Source organism: Berghia stephanieae, chromosome 1, assembly GCF_034508935.2.
Source record: "Berghia stephanieae isolate SIO BIC M18660-M18661 chromosome 1, UCSD_Bste_1.3, whole genome shotgun sequence".
NCBI classification, from domain to species: Eukaryota; Metazoa; Mollusca; class Gastropoda; order Nudibranchia; family Aeolidiidae; genus Berghia; species Berghia stephanieae.
Genome location: NC_088360.1, coordinates 90,779,066 through 90,803,273, shown reverse-complemented (window position 1 = coordinate 90,803,273; position 24,208 = coordinate 90,779,066). Strand labels below are relative to the sequence as shown.

General features: G+C 33.6%; 1 protein-coding gene across 9 annotated transcripts in view; it reads left to right on the top strand.

Annotated features, from left to right (window-relative positions):
- The window catches only part of LOC144961377 (signal-induced proliferation-associated 1-like protein 1), a 46,038-nt gene extending 22,410 nt beyond the window's left edge, over positions 1–23,628 (top strand). Inside the window, exons 7-26 of one of the 9 annotated variants that reach the window (XM_078894605.1) lie at positions 377–475; positions 780–883; positions 1,205–1,362; positions 2,657–2,763; positions 5,006–5,140; positions 5,624–5,686; positions 7,377–7,620; positions 8,215–8,329; positions 8,972–9,222; positions 10,438–10,626; positions 13,272–13,624; positions 13,862–13,899; positions 14,781–15,102; positions 15,552–15,657; positions 16,071–16,233; positions 16,808–16,944; positions 17,388–17,533; positions 19,240–19,378; positions 21,581–21,677; positions 22,801–23,628. In XM_078894605.1, the coding sequence (XP_078750731.1) occupies positions 377–475; positions 780–883; positions 1,205–1,362; positions 2,657–2,763; positions 5,006–5,140; positions 5,624–5,686; positions 7,377–7,620; positions 8,215–8,329; positions 8,972–9,222; positions 10,438–10,626; positions 13,272–13,624; positions 13,862–13,899; positions 14,781–15,102; positions 15,552–15,657; positions 16,071–16,233; positions 16,808–16,944; positions 17,388–17,533; positions 19,240–19,378; positions 21,581–21,677; positions 22,801–22,944 (3,110 nt within the window). In that variant the 3' untranslated portion in view covers positions 22,945–23,628. Of the gene's footprint in view, positions 1–376; positions 476–779; positions 884–1,204; positions 1,363–2,656; positions 2,764–5,005; positions 5,141–5,623; positions 5,687–7,376; positions 7,621–8,214; positions 8,330–8,971; positions 9,223–10,383; positions 10,627–13,271; positions 13,625–13,861; positions 13,900–14,780; positions 15,103–15,551; positions 15,658–16,070; positions 16,234–16,807; positions 16,945–17,387; positions 17,534–19,239; positions 19,379–21,580; positions 21,678–22,800 lie in introns of all 9 variants that reach the window. The other 8 variants (XM_078894601.1, XM_078894614.1, XM_078894610.1 and 5 more) reach the window with 8 other exon arrangements.
- Positions 23,629–24,208: the final 580 nt, after the last annotated feature.

Here is a 24,208-nt window from a genome sequence, read left to right as displayed (position 1 = left end):
GGTTGCACTGCCCATACACACATAAGCACAAATACAAACATACACACACACACAAACACAAGAAAACGTATTGGACAATGTGCCTCATAATTATTCATTTATTCCCCACCCCATGCTTATAAAAGGAACATAATTTTGTTTTTGATCATTGTCACTATATTCCTTTTACTTATTACCTATCCACTTGGTTTCAGGTGATACATAAGGCCTCCACCCTATCACTACCATTCCCAAACATCACTTGACTTTGTTGTATTCTATACATGGCACTATTCCAATCAGCTTTTGACAGTTTATTTAGAAATGTTTGCATGGATATTTTAAATTTCCTTAATTTAACTTAATTACCACTACAATTTAATTGTGTATATTTCAGAGTCCACTGGACCAGCACTGGAGGAGTTTTTAAATCTCATCAGCAGCAAAGTGCGTTTAAAAGGGTTTGAGAAGTATCGAGGTGGCTTAGATTGTAGAAGTAAGTGGAATAACTTTAAATCTTTTCATATAATGAAGTTACCTTTGATTATTGATATTTATATTAAATATGTTGTCTTGTTTGAGTCTAGTACTTGTGTAATATATGTTAAATCGAATGTTTCCAATTTTACAATCATGTAAACATAAAAAGATAATTTAAGATATTTTAAAGAAATTGTAAATAAAACATCCATATTTAAGATTTTATTCAACGCTTTTATATTTCAATTGAATAATAAATAAGTTCATAATAATGAAACTACATCTGTGGCAGTGAAATAATGAATTTTTATTTATTTCAGCTGATACAACGGGCACCCATTCGTATTATACCACATTCAACAACAATGAGATCATGTTCCATGTTTCCACAATGCTTCCCTTCACACCAAACAACAAACAGCAGGTCAGTTCCAAGTAGTCAGTGTTTGATTATGCTGATGAGGTCAAATTAGATATCAAATACAATTTCCTGAACAAAACCTTAGCTACGGAGAATTGAAGTTTGAAAAAAAAAATTTGCAAGTTTTGTGCGTAAAGGATCTATAATACGAAAATTTCACTTTAATTCCAATGGTTATCATCTTTTTATTTTCATTTTTATTTTGTAAGAATTAAAGTGCCTTATTTCTAAATCAAATTAACTCATAATTTTGAAAATTGTCAGTCGTCTAAGCTTTTGAAAAGTGATGATTATTTTTTTATTTATTTTTTTCTCTAAAAACAGTTACTACGTAAACGTCACATTGGCAACGATATAGTCACTGTGGTATTTCAAGAAGCTGGTGCCCAGCCGTTTACTCCCCAGACAGTCCGATCACAGTTTCAGCATGTTTTCATTGTAGTCCAAGTCAACAACCCTAACTCTGACAGCACCAGATATAGGTCTGCATCAATATTACAAAAGAAAATTAATAGGCTGAAGGCATTCCCAAACCTATCAGTTATATATAAAATATTGATAAAATTCTGAAAAGGTCATATTCTTCAGAAAATAGATTTGATTTACTCATCAATGGATCTATTTCAATCTTAAGAGTTGTACCATATTCTCACCAAAAAATTTAAGTAATGGACTAAGAATGGAGCATATATGGTTCATGCAGATATTGGAATCTAACTTTTAAACTAGGATTTAATGTGAAGAGAATATAGATTTTATGTTTGTTGCTTAAGGCTGGTCTGCATTCTTAGAAAGACTATGGGCATTCTCTGTCCATTTCATAAAGCCTAAGGGAATGACTCATCTTGTTTAAGTTTGAGTTTTATTGTTTATTATCAAGAACGCTCACCAATATCAGTTTATACAAATCTATGTTTGATGCATGTTAGTTTGGGTAAAGATGATTGCTTTGTGGAGTAAATGAAAAATTAAGCGACAAAATTTACCAGCATGAGTTGGAATTGGATACTTGGTTTATATTTTATAAAATGCAAAATTATGATTATGTCAATTGCTTATTTGTAATATTATTTAAAAGAGTGTTAATATCCTAATGTATTTCTTTATTTAATAGAAATAGAACAGAAATTTCCCAGCTTTTAAAGAGGTGTGTTTTGTCATAAAGATGGGATTATATAAAACAAAACCGAAAGAAAAAAAACAAAAACAAAGGAAAAACCCATTGATATTTATTATTTAACATGTTGGTTAGATGTTAATCAATTCAAACCCCATTTTTAGTTAGTTCAAAATATTCCTGAAATGCACTATTTTGCATCAAACTTTCCATTTTTTCCCTAAAAGGCATAACTTACGATACTCAGTGCATGTATATTACTGTGATCGTCCTTTAATTACTAGTTTTTAGTTATTATCTACGATCAGTGTGTTTTTTGTTTGTTTGTTTGTTTGTTTTTTAATTAATTTTTTTTTTCAGTGGAAGGTTCATTTATGCTAGATCTAACAGGCTCAGTTGCGTTCGCTCATTGCTAAGTCGGGAGAGGGGTCAGAAAAAAATAATGTCCATATCTAGATTTGAAAATGGTTCAATATGATTCCAGTGCTCAACAATTACTAACTGTAAATACTTTATTCATTTGTCGCTTTTATTTTTCCTGTTTTTCTTGATTCTACTGGAACAATTGCTTACATTCAGATATTGTTATCTTTATAATTTTGTTTCTTTCGCACATATTGCATTATTTAACAATCAATTCATTTATAAATTTCCTACAGTGTTGCCATTACAAGATCTAAAGATGTTCCTCCATTTGGTCCACCCATCCCTGAAAATTGCAACTTTAAAAAGTCTCAGGATTTTGTTGACTTTCTACTTGCAAAAAGTAACCGTTGATTTCTTTTTCTTGTATATATTAATAATAATGTTACTTAAAATGCCGTATGAATTGAAAAGAAATGAGGAAAGTAGCAGTGAGTTTTTTTTTTCCAGTGTCTGCTATTTTACATTGAATAAACAGTTTCTGTGTTTGGTTTCCCTTCCAAGGATAGAATGCTGATGTATTACTATGTATAATCTCACTGTAATCTCACTTAGACCCATCCATGCAATCACAGTTATCGAGAGGTCCACATAGATTTGAACCCTGGGTGGGTAGAGAGATACTTGCTGTATCTGTCTTCTATCCCCCTATATCTGTTTTCCAATTGCTTTCTGTCTTTGTCTTGGAATGAGATTACTTAGTTTTGTCCTGACCCTGACCGGAGTCCTTGGCTGGGAGGGAAACAGTCAAATGTATAGTTATCGTTTTCAGAGATGATGTTTTTTCCTTGTAAATAATCTCTCTGTTATGTATTGTATTTTTTTTTAAACATATGATTTGTAAACATTCTGAGTGTGTTCCTCTTAGTGTGTACCTGTGCTTGTGTCAGGACGAGAAATTTAGGTGATTTCAAACCATGCACAACGATAGTATGCTCTTGGAATCTACATCTGTTCCCTATTTGTCCCATTTCCCTTTGCCTTACTTTTCTTGTGCGCTTTTAATTGTAAATCTATAACTTTTTTACTGTCCCATTTTCTTCCTTTTTACTGGTGCTGACATGACCTTAATGTGTCTGAAGCGCCGTAAAACCCTTAAAAACAAAAATATAGATTTGAACCAGGTCCATGATTTGAGTGCTCTTTCTATTGAGCTACTGGGACTCTTTTCCTCCCTTTGTTGTGATGTCAATATCAGCAAGAATTTCAAGGATGAGTCGAAAAGTAATGGGACAAATATCCTACTGAGCTCATTTCTTTTCCGTGTGACGTCATATTTGGTTCAATTGAACTTACACATGTTCTCTTTAAACCAAAGGTTGAAAATTGTAATTCTGTCAAATTTTGACAAAGTTATGGCAGTTCAAAATGGCTGTCCCCAAGGATGACTGTCAGTGACAGAAAGCTGTCATTGAATTTCTCGTTTTCGAGGAAAACACATAGAGTAACATTTTTTAACGCTTTGGGAAAGTTTATAAAACTCAGGGACTTTGTAGAGGCAGTGTTTTTAGGTGGGTTAAACGTGTATCTCGTCATTGAGAAAAAAATGAGAAAAAATCTCTCAACCATGTCTTTATCTTGTGATGGTCGCCTTCCAAGCAGTGTCAACTTAGTTAATCAAATAAAGACAGAAGCATTGATCAGATCTGATAGAAAAACGTTTTTTTGAAGAGATAGCACTAGACCTAGAAATTAGTCATGGAAGTGCTCACCAATTCGTCAGATCCTTGGGATTCTAAAAGATCTGCGCTTGTTGGGTACACAGGCAGTTGATCAAGAACAGGAAAAGGTGAATTGTTGTTCCGAGCTTCTCTGGCTAAATGGGAGATATGACAGCTTTCTCTGTAGAATAGTCACTGGATATGAAACCTGGGTTCATCATGTGTACTTGAGACGAAGAGACAATCAATGGAATGGCAACATGCCTCTAACCCAAAGACCAAAAAAACCCCTTCAAAACTGAGAAATCAGCTGGGAAAGTTAAGCCATTAGAGGTGTAATCCTCGTTGATTTCCTACTACAGGGAGCCACTGTCAACTCTGAATTGTACAAATAGACCTTGAAGCAACTGAAAGCAAGCATTCGAGTTAGACCGGATTTGGAGATGGGAAAGTACTGTTTCTTCATGAAAATGCCCTTCTGCACACAAGTGCCGGGAAAAGGAGGTAATCGCATCATTTTGATGGACAATGCTGTCTCACCCTCCTTATTCATCAGACTGGGCACTTTTCAGACTTTTATCTTTTTGGTCCACTGAAGGAGGCAATGAGGGGACATCGCTTAGAAGATGACGAAGAAGCCGAGACAGCAGTGAAAAATTGGCTCAAAGTTCAGTCAACTCAGTTTTATGAGGACAGAATACATGGACTTATAAAAAGGTGGACTGTAGCTATCGAGAGAGGTGAAGACTATGTTGAGAAGTAGCATTCTACTCGGCTAATGGCAGGCTTTAATTTGAGGTATGATTCATGGTACTGATTCAATTTGTTTTAAAGTAGTAAGCAGAGTCCCATTATTTTTTTTACTCACCCTCGTATAACTATATTTAAATTCAAACACATCTCCTTTTCTCTTTTTTTACTCAGTCATCAACTCGGAAAATGCTGCTCACAAAAGTGAAAAGTTTAGAACAATGGCAACTCGTACAAGACAGGAATATCTCAAAGATTTGGCCACCAATTATATTACAAGCACACCAATTGACTCTGGATCTAAACTCAGTAAGAATTATCACTGTTGCTGTTTTCATGCTGATTTTTCTGTCTCTCTCTCTCTCTCTCTCTCTCTCTCTCTCTCTCTCTCTCTCTCTCTCTCTCTCTCTCTCTCTCTCTCTCTCTCTCTCTCTTCGCTTATGTTATCTATTTTTACTCACCATCTTTTGTCTCTGTCCGTACAAACCATTCATTTTCTCTTGAGACAATTTTTTCATTCAAGTAATTCGTTTGTGAATTAACTCAAGTTCAGAAGATCACATAACTTATAAAGTCACAAATGAGTGAGGAAGTTAAAGAGATGGTTTAATGTGTACAATAAATTCTTGCTTGATTCCTAATTTGGGATTTAAAGGAAATTCTCTTCTTTTCTATTTTTTAATTTATTATTTTTTTTTTGAGTGGATTATTTAGATTGTTATCAGTTCCATTTTGCTTTTATTTTGATATGGTAATGGCAAATATTATTTTCATATCTTATGTCCCGCACAGACCCAAATGAAGACAGCAGTTGTTGGGGAGCTCCTCATAGCATTCGATATACAATAATACCGTGTACTATTTTCTTCTATTACGGGTTTTGAGTACTTGTAATTAGTTATCTGCTCTATCCCACTTTCTGCTTTTTGTTCAAATTTATGTTCAGAGTTGCAGCTGCATTCTCATTTGTTGCTCAACATGCGTTTTACCATGGTAGTGTAGATAAGCCAATTCGTTTGAGGAGCCATTATTTTTGTACAACTTATTTATCCATTAATTGGGTAATTTTTATATTTTTTATTTTTGTAGTGAATGAAAGCTTAAATATTCTTGGTTTTATTGCTGCTCATTGTTCATAATATTTAAATCCATTAATTTCCCTGAAGATCATGCAACCAATAACATTGGATTTTAAATTGTTAATTTGATCACTAATTTTATCGCGGTGTATTTTCCTCTATAGATCTAATATTTTATTTGGAGGGAAGAGATTTGTTTCTAATTGCCTTATTAAAAAAAAAGAATTGTTGTTTTACTTTCAGGTATATATTTCACATTGATGTATTTCAGAATTCTAGATAAGAATTTTATCATGAAGACAAATGAAATCCGAGAACTGTCCAAAACTTTATCATAAAACTGCGCGATTAACCCTGCTTTTTTGTGTTATTTTTCCATTATGTTAATGCTTCATATATTGTGAGTTTTATGTTCCTTTACCATTCGGATTATATTTGGTTTATATTTTGTTTTTGTTGCAATGTGGATAGATTGAATTGGTTGCACAATTCACCATTCTATAGATAGATGATGTCATTGATGTTAATGGATAAGGTGGCGGTTGACATTTGCAATCAGTTAATGTATTTGGTATTGATAGCCAAGCTAAAGTTTTTTGTCTTGTGAACAACAAGACTTAGTGATTGGCTATGTTACAGTGTTCTCAACTCTGGTGTGAATTAGTACCTGGTTTAAGGCACTGAGATATTGTAAACATGCCTAATAAGTGATGTGTACTGTGTGACATGGGAATTTGGTTCCACATTATGTTCGGAGAGAATAGTTAAAGCATTATGGAGCTCAACGAGCGTGGTGAAAATCATAGAAATGTGCGTACAACTACTAAAATGATTAACTGTTGGTCACCAAAGCAGTGCCAGGACAAAAAAAAAATAGTTTGCACTCTAATATATGCTGAAACCAAACTCTAAATGCATCACTCATGGGTTTATAGAGATGTTGGTCGACATAACTTCTAAAGGGAAATCATAACTCCCTCCATTTATTGTCAGCACCTGCAGTCATATTTTTAGTTTATTCATTGTGTTATGAAGCATTTCAGGAGATATAGCAGCTCGTAAATCATGTTTAAGAGATTTAATACATTTTTTTTAAAAAATGCATTTGTTCAGTTAAGGCATATGTATTATGTATAATAAAATTGGTGCATATTTAAATTGGGTATGAAATAACACTTTCATAATTTTCTACTCATTGTGTAAAAATCCAGGTGAATATATCTTTCTTAGAGCTCTTAAAGTTTTGTATCGGGGAATAATAAAAAGAACCCTATGATAAATAATCTTTTAAGTTTTTTAAATGCTTCAGCATAAAAGATGAAATTATGAAATTCTATCTGAAACATGTGTTACATTACTTTTTTTTTTTTTAATTCTGTTCTTTTAAAATTTCATATGAGTTGGAAATTATTTTTTCAATTTTGTGACTTGACATTTAAAGCTCTTATTCTTGTTTTCCTTTATAGGTAAGTTTGGCCTAGGTAGTGGTCGCAAGAAAGAGAAAGTGAAGCAAAAAGTGATACCAGACATGTATGCTAAGGGAGCCTTGGTTTGGGAAGTACAGGTGGAGGATATGGGCACTGCGTCACAGGTGGAATGTCTACTAGCAGTGGCTGCTGACACTATAGTATTACTGGAACAGACCAGTAAGGACGTTATCTTTACTATTCCATGCAGCACTCTAATTGGCTGGACACCTCAGCCTAGCAGGTATGGTTAAGCTTGTTTTCATTGTATAGTTTAGATAGTCTTTCAAATGTCTGCTTTCACATTCCCTTCATATTTTCTATTCAGTCAATATAGTTTGGATATGGTACAGTCTTTCAAATGTCTGCTTTCACATTCCCTATATATTTTCTATACAGTCAATATTTGTGTAACATTCATATACGAGCATTTCCACATCCTTACACCATGAGCATGGTAAACATTCTTTTTCCTCTTTGCATAAAACTTTTGCATTCAGCAGAGTATTGCGTTTTTTCTTCTTATTTTAGACATTCTAATTTGTGTCCCTCTAAAAATGCTTTTATGATCTTTTGGTATCACACCAAGTTCTGATCTGTTGGTCCTTAGTATATAATATCCAGGTGGTGCAAAGTTGAATCCTTGGAAAAGGTTCTTTACACACATTATCTCACCATACTCAGGTGCAAAATGAGAGCCTGGTCAGTAAAAGTGTTTCTCTCTGACAAAGTAAATTGCAATATCATCCTAGATGTCCAGTGTTGCTATTGGTAATATTTCTTTAAAAAATATTTTTAAAAAATCAATTTAAAAAAACAATTATACTTTGATTTCCAGTCTCCGTTTATACTTTGGTGCTGGAGAATGTCTGCTGATGCGTCCATTCTCAGGAGAAGTGGAAGAGATGCATGAAATCATCACAAGGCTCCAGGCTGTCACTAATGGTATCGAGGTAAAAGACATTAATAATAATAATCTTATATTAATGGAGCTAAAATTACATGACTTTTAAACAAAGTAGGCAAAATTATTGTACAGCACTTTATTTCCTTATTTATTTATATTAATTTTTTATTTATTTATTTATTTAATTATTATTTATTTATTTATTTATTTATTTATTTATTTATTATTATTATTATTATTATTATTATTATTATTATTATTATTATTATTATTATTATTATGATAATGATGATGATGATGATTATTATTATTATTATTATTATTATTGATTAATTTCTTTATTTATAATTTGTTATTCCAATTGATTGGCACGTGGCATGTGTTCTGATTACCTTCTTGAAATTATGTAAGAAAAATTCTGTCACTGAAAGAGTGTTCCAAGGGGCTGTTTTGATTAAGTGGCATTCCAATTTTTGGGTTCGTTTATAATAATAATGATGATGATAATGATAATGCTAAGAACGACAATAATGATGATGATGATGTTGTAATTGACTATCACTATGTCATCATATTCTACTGTCATAGCATCATCATCTGCCCAATAGCACATTCATTTTGATTGCCATTGAATTTTCTCATTAGAAACTTTTTGATCTCATATCTTATTTCTCCCCTATCTTTTCAGACCACTAAAATGGCCTTGAAACGCAATGGCTTGGGGCAATTGGGCTTCCATATCCAGTCAGAGGGCATCATCACAGATGTTGAAAAGTACGGCTATGCCTGGGAGGCAGGGCTCAGGAAGGGCAGTCGCTTAGTGGAAATTTGTAAAGTAGCAACGACCACATTGTCGCATGACCAGATTGTGGATCTGCTCAGGACATCAGTTGTTGTCAAGGTGGTGGTTGTTCCTCCAATGGATGACGGGTCCCCCAGGTAATGGCTTCTTTTTAAACTTTATGCTGTTGATTTTTGTGGTGCAATACGATTAAATTGAAGTCTTAGATATCTACACATGATTTTATGTTGATTATTTTTTTTTCTTTAAAAAAAAAATTGTTTTTGAAACATATTAAAGACAAATTGAATGTGAACTTTTCAGCTTATTTAGATCCAATAATTCACTTTAATCGTGTTGTTTTGTGACATCATTAGCTAAGATTTGGAGTGGATAATATCATGGTTGTGGATACATATATACTCTTAGTTTTCTCTGTATTAGTAGTTTCCATTAAAAAAATTTTTTTTGCAGCATGTATACAAACCCTTGTCATTTCGTGAAGTCTTTACATGTATTAGTTAATTGTTAGAACTGTATTGTAAATGCTGCAATCTATTCTCTGAGAGAAGATACGTTATTATTACAATTAATTTGTAAGTGTGTTTCTTAAATGATCTCTTTTCACAGCCGTTATTTTGACCAAATTGTTTTGTCATTTTCTGTGATGTTGCCGGACAGCAACATGAAATATTTCACTACTTATAACCAATATGAATGAAATGTCATAGGCAGCTAAAATATATATCTTATTGCATTTTCCTGCTGGGTACCATTTTAATGTCATTGCAGAAGGCGCACATTTTTCATATTTCTTCTTATTGCATTTGTCCTATATATACTGGCATTTTGTGGAGGCATCTTGAATTTTGTAATGAACACATTTTGCCAAATAAATCATTATCAAGAGCTGAAATAATTTCTGTGACTTTGAATAGCAATTATTTTGTCAGATCATTATTTTCATGTTTCTTGAAAAATGCATATTTCTCCTCTTTTCCATATCCCACTCCCTCACCCACTATTGCAATGTACTGCAAGTTGGATATTTATGAAGTTGAAAATATGTTATAAATCACGATTTATTAAACAAATCATCTTTGCTTTTTCTTCAAGAAAATTTGTTTTTCTGCCTTAGTAATACCATAATTTGCTTTTAAACTGGGTAATAATACTACCATATACTGCTACTATATCCTAAGTCCTTATGTAATCTCTTGTGTGACGGTTTTTGTTTTTACAACTTAACCCTTCCATTCCAACATTTACTCTCCTTGATGAAATGATGTTGGCCTAAAACCACTGGCTTCCATCCACAGGGGGTTTGTCACTCACTCCTCTCTCATTTCACCATCACCCACAACCTCTGACAGTTCGCAGCAACAGCAACAGCAGCAAAATAGTGAACAGCAACAGCTGTCTCCAAACCAGGAACAAGTTCTGGCCGGTAGCACCAGCGCTGCCAACAGCAATAACCCATCCCCTCCTCCTTCCAGCACAGAGCATCAGCCTCCCCGACCTCCTGATTATCATCAAGCTCTCTTGATGTTATCCCAGGCTAGGTACCTACTTCTTTGGTGATGCCTTGATGAGGAATAATCACTACTACCACTACTACATTCATTCAACATCCCTTGCTGCCTTCATATCTCATGCGATAACCAGTCCATATCATAACCCTATAACACCCTTCATTTGCTTCTTTGCTGAGAACTGTTTGTTTTTGTTTTTTTAAATTCACGTTTGCTCCATTTTTACAAAATTTTTTAGAAAGAAATGGAAAAATGCATCTCTTTGGACTTTTTAATTATTGTAAAATGACACTTTGATAAAATTGCCATGATAATATGACTGTTTTACAAACATAATTTACTAAGATATCTCTTCAATTTTTATCTTTATACAAAGTAATAAAAAAATTTTTAAATGGGCAAATGAGATTTTTTTGTTATTTTTTTCTAAGGAAATGTTCCTTAATGGATTAAGTCTGCTTGAAGCTTATGATAATTATTGTCCCCTCCCTCCCACTGCTTTATTCATCTGCAGGCTTATCTTGGTTTATGAATGGATGGAACCATCAAGCATCAATTCATATAATTTTGTCTAGATCACAATCAATGATTTTCTAAAACTATAATAGAAGATTTCTCAAAATGACCTTTTCTGGTTTCATTCAATATTTTGCCATGCCATTTGCTTTCTACATTATATTGTATAGTCCATATACTTACACACTCCCATTCGCCTACTGCCTGATATGCACCTTTGTTCTCAGCCCATTGCTTACCTGTAGACCTATGCTTCAGTTTACCTTGTTATGCAGTTATTTTTTATTTATTAAAATAATTTTTTATTCCACAGTGACGAAAGATGTATTTTTAAAAAATCTTTTGTGTGTGTGTGTGTGTGTGTGTGTGTGTGTGTGTGTGTGTGTGTGTGTGTGTGTGTGTAATTGCCGTTTTAAATAAATTTTATTTGATTGTTTCAATTGATAACTTATTTTCAATACTTTGGTTAATTGAATGATGACTTATTTGAGAATGTTCTTGTCATACTCTTTTAATTTCTATGTATGCTTGTTGTAAACTAAAAAGTAGTTGTCATCATGAATGTGGCTTTGAATAATGAGCTTTTCTCTCCCAAAAAAGTTAAATTCTTTTTTTCTTTTTTAATCTATTTTAATTACTATGTAAATTGGAACTGCTTGTAAAGAATTGCACACAATAAGGTCATTGTGATGTTACATTTTCATCATGAAAAGCATGAACATTTTGTTTCCAATTTTATTCGTGAATGACCTTTTTTTCTTCTAAATCCCTAGGAAACTGCATGTGTTTCATAAAAGAGGAGCGACTGTACATGCTCAATTATCCACTTTTTACAAAATTATACTCATTATATTCACATGGATTTGACAATTTTGGATTTCATTTTTGGTAACAAAATAATTTTCACACCTGAACTGACAAAATTTTTTTTTAAAGAAAAAAGGGAGAGGGGGATGAAATTTTAAGTTCCATGCAACTAATTTTCTTGTTTGTATTATCCAAAGAGTAAATTGTTCTATTTCACTAAGTTCCATGCAGATATTTTTTGATGTTTGTATTGTCCATGTGATAAATTTTATTTGCTTTTCATGTCTGTGAGCTCAGGTTTAGCTTGTTTTCTTGTTTTTATTCAACTTCCTTCTCTGATTTGAGTCTGGACGGCTCCACCAGTATTTCGTGCACATAAAATCTCGATTCTTGTTCAAGGATTTTGCCTTTATTGTATTAATTTAATTTTGGTGAACCTTTGGCTCATAGATTCCTTTCAAGTTTTTCAAGGGAATTCTGGTTTTCCAGTGCATTGAAGTCAAATTTTGCATTTCACTTTTTTAAAATCGGAATTATTTGAATTTCTCATCCTTTTCAATTCTATTTATATCCACTTGTATCTATGTTAGAATTTTTATTTTAAGAACATGAGTGAACTAAGCTGGTAATGAGATCTGGATATAATAATGAGTCAATATGGGATAAAGTGGTCTCACTGCATTGACTATATCTACATTAAAATCCTTTATATGCAAATTAAATCATGCCAATCCAATCATTTCATTTATATTATTATTTCAATCCAGCATGATGCATTCGGTTTTTATAGTAGTTTTAAAAAAATAAAATTTCCTGCTCTTTAAATTGTTTATTTTTTAATACAGTGTTCAGATCATTGTCAAAGTAGCCAAATCATTTATAAAATACCAAGGAATGAAATTTTTAAAGCTTGTTTTTGTATTTGGCATGTACCTTATTGTGACATGATACAATCATATTTGAATAACATTTTCTGCTGCTTTTATGTTCTTTTTTAAAGCTTTAAAGACTCATTTTGCATATTATCACTCAATATAATGCGTGAATGTACAATATGAATCCAATAATGCTGATTCTCCGTAATATAAAATATAACTTCCCAGTGAATGTCTACCAGAATATTATTAGAAAATTTAATAGTGATAAAGAAATGTTATCTGCTTCCATGTATAACATCAATGTAACTTGCTAAAGCCACAATGTAAGTTGCTAAAAGTGCAGTCCAACTTGCTAAAACTACAACCTTGATAATCTGTTAAAGTGATTGAAAGAAATTAAATGACTTGTAAAAACTAAGAAGGAAGGAAAGTTAAAGACATGTGATTTAATAAGTAACGTGTTTCTTCTACCAGAGGTGACACCAGCATCACTGCCCCAATGCCTATCCCTCCTCTGAAACACTCTCCACCGGCCATCACAGCTCAGCAACACCATCATCAAATACCACATCAACAGTCACAACAACAGCAACAACAGCAGCACTATGAACCATCACCTCGTCAGCGACCACCACACACCCATCACGGCTACTCCGACTCTACTCTGTCCTCTGGAAGATCATCTGATGATGGTAGGGGTTCATCTTTCATGAGTGGAGGTCACATCCGGCAGGAATCAGGAGATGGCCTAAACTCCTTCAGGGGTAGTCACGAGGACATTAATTCAAGGAATAATTCTCATGACAGTTCAGACTATGCAATGTCAGGTAAGTTGCTTTATACTTATACAGTTTGACATTTTATTTGATGTGACATTGAAAACTTGGTATCTAATTTTCAAAAGTGAATACACTTAATTTCAATTCTTCTCCATACATGGCAATAGTTCTCTTCAATCTCTGAACAATTAAATCTAATGTATGAACTGAGTGGCATATCTGCTGGTTTGAAAAATGTTTTCTTCCATAATAATTTTGATTTTGTCAAATGTTTTAACATTTCAGGTGTAAGTGCAAGATCAAGATCAAATCCTCACAATCAGGTAAGTTACAGCCTTTTTGATATTGATGATGACGATGATGTTTATCAATAAAACATTTTGTAGTGTCCACTCTACCTTTCTAACTGCAAAAAGGATTTGAATAATTTTGAAATATATATGAGTCTCACCAGTCAGAGGTGACTTTTGTTTTCCAATGTTGAAGAGGAAAAGAACTAGAGCATTTATATGTACATATAAAGCGCTTTACAAGGGGTCCCTAGCCAACAGCAACCCTTAACATGTAGGACGAGACATAATGCCTGTTAGGCGATATTACATTTTTGCCAACAGAAACAATTCTGTTAACGGCCAGTTACTCATTTTACACCTGAGTCTGATTAGAGAAATGTGAGTAAAGAGCCTTTTCCAAGGACTCAACTATGCACCACTCAGAGTGGGGCTTGAACCCTTGACCTCCCAGTCTGAATGCCAGTGTCATTCCACTAGACCACATTGCCACACAGATGTACCAGATATTCTGATTGGCTCTAATTAAAACACAGTGGAATATTCCCCTTAGAACCAAGACTTAATGATTATCCTGGGCGGAAGAATTTTTATTGGTCCAAACTTTTCTATCAGTTCTCTATCATTTGTCCTTTTCAAAGGGCTTGAAAATAAAAACCTCTTGTTTGGTGGACAAGTTGATTTAGCATATCGATGGATGCAAGGTTCTGATGACATCATAACTGAGCTTTGAAGTCCCCAAGCTGTCTTATAGTAACAAATCATACTCAACTTTTCAGATCAACTTATAGACTGTCTACAATGAACGGCCCCTGGCATCTCTAGTTACAATCTATTAATAATGCGGTTTTATATGCAGTATGTATTTTGTACGAACAGATTGATCATGATTTTTCATTTTGTCTCCCATGCAGCCCCCACCATTGAGACGGGGAGATCGTATTCAGACAAGCTCTGACAATCTGCTATCTGGAATCGGTTCATCCAGTAATGGGGGGAACAAGAGACAGTTTGCCAGTATGGAGTACACTTCCGGCATCCCCACCACAGGGAACATTGCCTTTGAGCTGCTGAAACAAACCCAGAACACAAAGTATTTGCTTGGACAAAACCAAGGTCAGAGCAGCAGTCACGAGGCAGCAAACAACCCTGGTTCAGCATCTAACCTTAGTCAAATCAGCGAAGGATCTTCCAGTGGATCATCTCAATATAATCAACGCAGCAATACAAGTAAAGGTATGCCTTCTTTTTTGTTTGTTCTACACTGGTGACAAAAAACAATCAAGCTATAATTAGAGGGGGGGGGGGGGGTCTGATAATTTGAAAGAATAATATGAAACAATGGAGGGGGTGGAGGGATGGCAGGGTTAGGTATGGGGAGCGGGAAGGTAGTTTTTCACAATAACAATTGCTTGCTTCCTTTGGGATAGGACATTAGACCATTGCAAAGTTCTTTGAACAGATCTAACAGGCTCAGTGACCTAATCACCACTTGGTGGACAGGGGGTCAGGAAAAAATATTAACTGCACTTATGACCGATCTTTGTCCCTTATTGTAATGTTTTACCAGCCGAGCTAAAAAGTTGGCTATATAGATTAAATCTACCACACAATTCTCTTTTATTTCTTTAAGATTCGTAACACCAGTTTGTGATGTTATTTTAATTTATAATCTTGTTTTCTAGAAGAACTTGGTCCAAAACGCAAAGATGGAATAGTTCGCCCAAACAAGCCATCCATTAAAAAAGGGTTAACTGAACCTTCCGCCAACAGCCCAAGAGCCCAGAGAAGGTGAGAGAGTTTACTTACAAACACGGCTATAAACATTTTAATAATGCTCATGGCCAGGTACTTATTCACATTTGAGTCAAATGGTATAATGTGTGTAAAGTGCCTTACAGAAATCTATGATTCCAGGACAGCCCTTATTTTTCTTCTCTTTTTTTTTTTTGTTCGTTTGTTTTTGTTGGTTTAAAAAAAAAAAAAACCGGGGTGGAACTGAGATGGATGGATCTTATACAATGATAAAAAGGTTGTTTGAGCAATTTTATATACTATGGCTTGCTTACTGTGTACTTCTGGGAAGTGTAACATTTCTTAAATTATTTTATCAATTTAAAACCCAATCACTGAATCCCTCTATTTGACCATATAAAGTAATCTATTAAACATTAATTAAACTTTTATCATGCGATTTCCACCAGGAATTTGACTGGAATGGCATCTGAAGAGTTCCTGGCCTCCAACCTTCGTGGTGCTCCAAACCAAAAGCTGTCCAGGCAGATTGGCAAGGCAGACTTCCAGGAAGAGTTAATGAGGCTGATTGACCCAGATTTGTCGGAAAAAGATCTTGTCAATTATTCTAATGTAAGTATAGTGGAATCTGAACATGAGGTTGTTGGGAGTGTTAGTGAGAACTTGTTATTTCTGTGGTTAAGTGAATGCACAGTCACAATAATTTTTTTTTAAAAAGCCTTCAGATTTTTATTCTTCTCTTCTTTGAATTGAGTCATGTTTGATGCAAGCTCATTGATTTTCAGGTCCATTGTGTCATCATCTCGTAATTTATTGACTTTTGGCATTACTCCGTACCATACCAGTCGATCTGGCTCATTTTTTCCCCCTTCTGTTGTATATATTTATATATTATGCATATTGTCAATTGAATTGTTTTGTTTCACATCACCAAACTGAAAATTAAATGCATACTTATCAATGTTGATTTACGCATTTCATTAAAAAAGATTTTAAAAACTTTTTTCACTTAATTTCTTTTTATGTTAATTAAAATATGGGAACATCTTGTTACTCCAGTTTTTATAATCACCCTAATCATGTTTTGTAGACCATTGACTAATTGATAAAGTGACATTATACATTTGTCCTGATAAAATTTGTTGCCTTCCATTATTTTAAAATTGCTATCTCTTATAATCATTAGACTCGGAGTGGGCCAAGTTCTCGTCGTGTTGGAAGACTACAGAGGACATTATCTGATGAGAGCCTTCATAATTCTAAGGGTGTTCCCATTGATTTAACTCGGGGCATTGGTCAGAACGATGATAGCATCCACCAAAGGTATGTATATTTTTAAAGAAACCATCAACAAGATGCAAGATTTTGAAAGATAAGGTGGCTTTAGTTATACTCAAGTCCCATCTAGATGTTATTAGATGAGAGCGTTATCATCATCATATTATTATTATTATTAATATTATTATTATTATTATTATTATTATTATTATTATTATTATTATTATTATTATTATTATTATTATTATTATTATTATTATTATTATTATTATATTGTTGTTGTTGTTGTTAATAATAATTATATTTCCACTTCCGATGTTGTTATAATGATGAGGGCATCAGCTTCAATAACATTGTACCATCCTGATGTCTACTGGAGAACATGGTAAGAATTTATTGGAAATGAAACTTTTTCTTGTTTACCCTTTTAATTTTTTTTTAGTGAAATAAAGAATAAAACAAAGCATTGCATAATTTCTTTCCTGCAGACTGTCACCCCGTGCTGTCACTGACTTTGCCAGTGCTCGTCAAAGAAGCAAGTCCACCATTGACAATCGCTTTGTTCCTGTATTGGAGTCTACAGCTGCCTTAGATTGGTCCAAATTGGTCAATGTAGCTTCGAGGGCAATAGATGGTAAGGCATTTTAGTATTCTTTAAGCCTTAGCCAAGTCAAGTCATCACCATATGTGCCGGCAAACTCTAATTTTCTGTTGATCTTTCTAATCATTGAATTACTTTAAAAAGAGAGTTAACTAATAAAAGATAATTACAGTTGAACTTGTGCTCATAGCCACTTGTATAAGGCAGCCATCTACCATGGCGGCCAGCCTTCATGGCTGACCATCAATTTTTTCTCTATTTTGTTACTGCATAAGGCAGCCCCTCCATAACGAGGCTGCGGCCATTTATTTCTGGGACAAAAAAGCCCTTGGACTTGTGTAAGACAGTCTGATATCTCTAATTGATAAAACTGAACCTATTCTTACTGGTGCTTAAAGGATCCTAAATTGTAACTTTATCCATTAATCTCTCCAAGACAAATAAACCTATTCTTCACGCTACCTGCTCATCTTTGCAATGGTCAGTCACTATCAATCTATCTTAAAATAAAGATCCTGGATAAAGCAGAGATTTTTGCTGACTCTGTCCACCCAGCAGTGATTGGGTAGCTTGGTCAGTTAGATCTGGAGGAAAGTATGTTTGCGATAGACTAGTGTCATATCCAATGGGTAGTAACCAATTGCTTTTGTTTGACACAATATAAACTGGGGTAAACTCTGGCTCCATGGGTCTTATGGCTCTGAAGGACTACCTACATAGGTATGATTGAAAGAGAGAGAGAGAGAGAGAGAGAGAGAGAGAGAGAGAGAGAGAGAGAGAGAGAGAGAGACTGACTGGTTTTATCAAAAACATGCAATTAATTGTAGTTGGGAATCAGACTAGTTTTATTAAAAATTGTTATAATATGTAACTTTTTAAAGTATCTGACTTGCACAAGGCGGCTAACCGTCTAAGACGGCCACTTTTGTGGGGTCCCATGGGGTTATACAAGTTCGACTGTATATTCTTAAAAGGGAAGAGAATATTACGGTCTTCAGTAATACTCTTATACCAACAGGCTATAACCATCACACGAACCTATGTGTAATGTCAGGGTGGAATGTGGTGAGAACTGTTAAACTTTCATCATCTTATCTGTACTCATTCTTGTCTACTAAGGAATTTTTGCCTTTGATGGCTGTTTCCCCTTTGCATTCATATTGATCATTACTTATCATATAAATGATTTTGTGTTGTAAGCGATCTGGAAGGAAGCTGATATTAACTAAGGAAAGTCATATTGATACTTTGTATTATGTTTGTATTTAAAAGAAAGCCACAAGTAATTAATTTTTAATATAGACAATAGATGAGAGAGGGGGGGGGGGAGGGAGTATTCTCCCTTTTTTTAAATAGAGTTATTCTTTCTTCATTGATTTTCTTTTTTTGTTATTTTAAAACAATTCAATGATTAGAAATATCAGCAGCAAATTATAGTTTATTTCATAATCTTTTTTAGCCGCTTAGAATCAAAGTCAGAGTGATTTAGTCCATCTTCAATACTTCAAATGCAAAGAATTTCCATGATGGCTAAAACCATTTTTAACATGAAAAATGCAATGAAACTAAAAGATAACACTCTGGTGTTTGTCTTTAAGCATGTTAATGTATAGTTAACTCAGAGAGTTCAAATTAATTTCCTACATTAATTATGAACAGAATTGCAATTAAAACCTGATAAAGCACGCTATTTTTCTGATTAATTTAACGATGGCTGAATATTACTCTGCATCAAACAGATACAGATTCCACCAACAAAGCAGGTAGCAAATTGTCTGACAGTATGGGGAATATTGCTGATGAAGGGCGAGAAGAAAGTCCTCCACCACGGCCTCCATCACCCCAAATGAGCATTAATCTATCTTCTTCACCCTCCAGGTAAAAAATAAGATAAAATGGTTATTTAAAAATTAAGAAAAGTAAATAAATAATATAATGATGATGATGATGATGATAATAAAGATAATAATAATAAAATGATGATAATGATAAAAACAATACTGAACTTTATTCATCTGAGTATCTGAAGAGAGAAGTTTGCTGGACAGACTTGTAAAATGCTGAAAATTAAGTTGACATCTTAAATATTAAATACCAACCAACAGACAAATAAGATATGAATTAAAATCATAGTTTGTGTGCAAGTTGAAAACTGTAAGGTAGAAAGGAGGTGTGGCTGACAGTTTTTGTTTTGATTAATAACAGTTGTTTTTAAAAACGAAAAGGGAAGGTGGGACGGTTCTTTGGAAATGTCTGTTACTTTTCAAATGCAAGATATATTTGTACAATTTCTGAAATGTTAAAGAACAATTGATCAAATTTAGAGATTTCTTTATTATCTGTTTGGTCTTACCAAATCTTTTGCACGACAGTTTCCACCCCAGGCAGTGGTACAAAACGAAGCCCTAAAAAAAGTCCACATATTTTTTATCCATTAAAATAATGACAATTTCCTGAGAGAAAAACATAAGATTATTGGTTTTCTTTTCCAAAATATCCAAATGATTTGGTCAAGTTAGTTTGTCATCATTACTGTTAGATACATGTATAAGTGTCTACTCCCTCTACCTGTCTGTATGCTATTATTTTAGCAATATGTTCTTTGACCTATTTTTAATTCAACTAGGGTAGGTCGCCCCAAATCCATACACTTCAGAATGTGTCACATAAAACCTTGTGTGTTTACATAACGCTCTTATGGCGAACTGAATGTTTTTTCATCAGAATATAAACTTCACATAAAAATTGACATTCATTCCAGTCATTATGAACTGTTTTCGAAATATTGTCATGAATGAAGGTAAGCGATCGAGCCGGAATTTGGTTCCTTTTCCAAGTTGAATCAAAATAGTCTGCCACGATTTGTCACACAATATTTTTATTCACACCACTATAATATTCGATTCAGTAAAGATGTTTTCCTCTGTCACTCGTGAACAATTTTTATTTTAATTATAAGCAGAGATGTTAAATTTGCCATTCACATAGTAAAAAAAAATATTAAAAGCTTTATAAGTGTATTTTTAGCTCTCATACAGATTTGGGGTATGCCACTTTAACCCGTGCCTCCAAAACAGTACATGCCTCACCCCAAATCTCAACTGTTAATCTAAGTATCCAAAAGATCACATTAATTTCAAAATGTCTTTATTTATACAGCAATCTGTCTGTCATTTGATAAAGGGGAAGCCCGAAACATCCACACCCTTCGTCTTTTTACATAAATTGAAGCTAAAATTCTACCACATCATTGCCATATAAACTTTGATTTGAGAATAAAATTTTATGTTACATGGGTTTGGGGTAAGCCATGTACAGATTTGGGGGCGATGGGGACCTGGGGTTTGGTAATCTGTTTTTGGTTATCTGGCAAGGTTAACCGATGATACTGCACATGTATTTACATCAAACCAATCAAAAGGCATCAAATAATTGAGTTTCTCAAACTGGAGAGTTTAGTTGAACCAATCTGCAGTTAGAGCTGTTAGAATTTGAGGTATAGAAAAGCGTACAGATATGGGACGACTACCCTACTTGTGTTTGTTACGTAATTTCACTATCAATAAAGCTCTTTTAGATATTAGTCATGCAAGTGCTCATTAAGTGTCATATATTCTTGTTATTTATTTACCTTTTTTTGTGTCATTAACAAATAATCTTGTCATAATTTTTTTTCTTTATCGAAATTCAATTTTTATTTCCTTCTTTTAAGTTCTAGAAAGTTGTTGCTGCACCCAGAGACAAAGTTATCAATCTCAGACTCTCACCATTATTTAGAATTAGTCCCTGAAGTGTTATGTAGTCTAAAAAAATATAGTTTGGGTACCTCATTGTTAAAATAAGATAACAGTTGTAAATAATCATGCAAGATGATTTTATTTAAAGGTGCTCACAAAAATAATACCAACTTAAGATCATATTGTGATGAGGAACATAAAGTAAAATGTATAATAAAGGTTTATTACACTGTAGTGCTTAATGAATATTAGCATCAATGCCAAAGTTAGATATTAAGAAGTTAGTAATTAAGGGGTTAACGTCGATTTGGTAGTTTTATCCAATACTGTGCATCTTTTTCAGCCTTTCACAATCCTATGTATCCATGTCTGTGAGTCCACAACAAAAAGTTCAAGAATTGGAGACCCGGTTGTCAAAAATGCAGCAACAACTAGACAAGGTAAAGATAGTAGTTTATGAACAAGTGGGGGGTAAAGATAGTAGTTTATGAACAAGTGGGGTAATAAACAACATGCTTATAGAATGGAAGTTTTAAATAGAATGCCCTGGAACTCGCACAATAGCATATTTAGACTGGGAAGTCTGGGTGGGGTTACTGACCTCCCATAGTGGGCAGGGAGATCACTTACTGTGTCTATCTGTTTTCCAACTTGCTTTCTATCTTTGTCTTGGAATGAGATTACTTAGTTTTGTCCTGGCCCTGGACGGATACCCTGGCAGGGAGGGAAACAGTCAACTGTATAGATTAAGAGTTTTGGGAGATGATATTTTTTTCCTTGTAAATCATCTCTCTGTTTTTGACAAGACTTTTAGGTGATCTCAGACTAAAAACACATAGTTTGCTCTTTGAATCTACATCTGTGTCCTATTTGAACCCTTTCTTTTTCTTACTCTTTCTCACTTTCAACTGTAAATCTATAATTTTTTGACTATCCTATTTTCTTCCTTTTTACTGGCGTTGAAATGACATAATTGTGTCTCAAGCCCCATAAAGCCCTTAAAAACAAAACAGACCAGGAGGAAGTAAAAAGACACATAGTGATGATGATGATGTTGATGAAGAGGAGGTAATGTAGGAGTGCCTTCAGCTAAATAGCAGAACAGGATCTGAAAACCTATTTATCCTTAACTCCTACATGTTTGGATTAAGAGGTCATCAAGCATTTAGAGCTGCTCAGCAAAAAAATAAAAAACAAGAACTAAATTGAATGATTTTTGGCAACATCCCTGATATTTGCTTTACTTTATTGCATGTTTCAATTATGAATATTTGCAATAATAGGCACAGCACAGGACACATTCAGAATTTGAGTCAAGAATATTTAAATTTACTTTTGAAGGCACATTTTCCACCCTTTCCACCCTCTGTGTCTATTCAGCAGCTGGGTTTAATTCAGATCAAATGAAAAGTAACTTTGCGGTAGATCTGCTACCTATTCTGATATTAGCATGTAATTGTAATGTTCCTCTCAATAGAAACAACTTTGGCTCCATAAATTACAAGACTCCATATGACTACTTATACTAAGTAAATGAATGTTATCTACATTTGAAACTTGCAGGTAAACAAAGAGAAAACTGCGTTGGAGGCAGAAGTTCATGATCTGAGAGCAGACAACATTCGTTTGCAGGAAGAGTCTCAAACAGCTGCCACCCAATTGAGACGGTTTACAGAATGGTTTTTCAATACCATAGACAGGCAATAGAGTCTATATTCATATTTATGAGAGCGATCGAGTTGTAACCATCTTTTTCATCACCGGGGACATAAATTTCCACTCTGTTTTTGACAGGGTGCGTTTTTAAATCTGTTGAACTATGTAATGGTCTGGAATGAACTCAATGTTTTTTATTTTTGTTATTTGGAAACAACGGAGCATTACTTTGTTTATGTTTTAAACTAAGATCTAATTAATTGTCAAACTGGGAAATGCAAGACTCAGCATTTCAGATCATTTTTTGGGAAATACATTGTTGGTCCTCAGCATTTTCATATTCATCAAATAGGGCATTATAAATAGTACATGATTCTTGTGATATGAATAACTAAAAAAATGTTTTGTTTTTTATTTTCAACACCTGTCAGCTGGATATCTAACTTGCCCATAGCTAAAAAAAAAAAGAAGTCATATTCAATATTTAAAATTTAATTCTTACCACTAGTAGTTTTAGGTCATTTCATTTATGTTGATAAGTGGGGTACTTTGATTATGAGACTCCCAGTTTCCGAACAAGTCTTTGAACTAACTGTTTATCAAAGTACAATCATTTGAAAACAGGGATCTATAAGGTTTTTTTTTTAAATCCTTCAATCAATTTGTTCACTATCAAGATATCTTGGTTTATTGAAGTCACTATCTGCCATACAATTGATTTCATAAAGATAAAAATCAGTTATTCCAGTACTTCTTTATTCGAATGATTAAAAAAAAAAAAAAAGATAATAGCTAACTTGCTGCCTGTTCAGCATAACTGTATGACTAAGTTTTGAAATTTCATGTTTTTGAAAAAAAACACCCTAGTTTGATGGCATAATCATCATAATGGTGTTTTATAATTAGCTGAGACAGATGCGGACTTTGTTATTTGTTTTCTTTATTTTCAGTTGAAACAATGTTACTACTGCTTTTTTATATTTTCACTGCTGATGTTCCTTTTGAATTAATATATATTTTGATATTTCTTTGCCTGACCTATGTTAGTTTATTTATTATTTCTTTTTAAACTTTTTTTTTGGTTTCTCCTTGAATTTATTTTCTTGGTTTGTGAATTGATGGAAAAAATTATAATATGCACAGATATAATGAATTTTTTCTCTTACCAGTCTCTTATATCTAACAATTTGAAAAAAAAAAAAGGATTGTTTTTAGTAATATATGTTCAATGTTTATTAGTTCGGTACGAATGTAGGCTGGGGGCATATTGGTAGAACAGTGACCAAAACGCAGTTTTATTCTTAATAGTTAAACA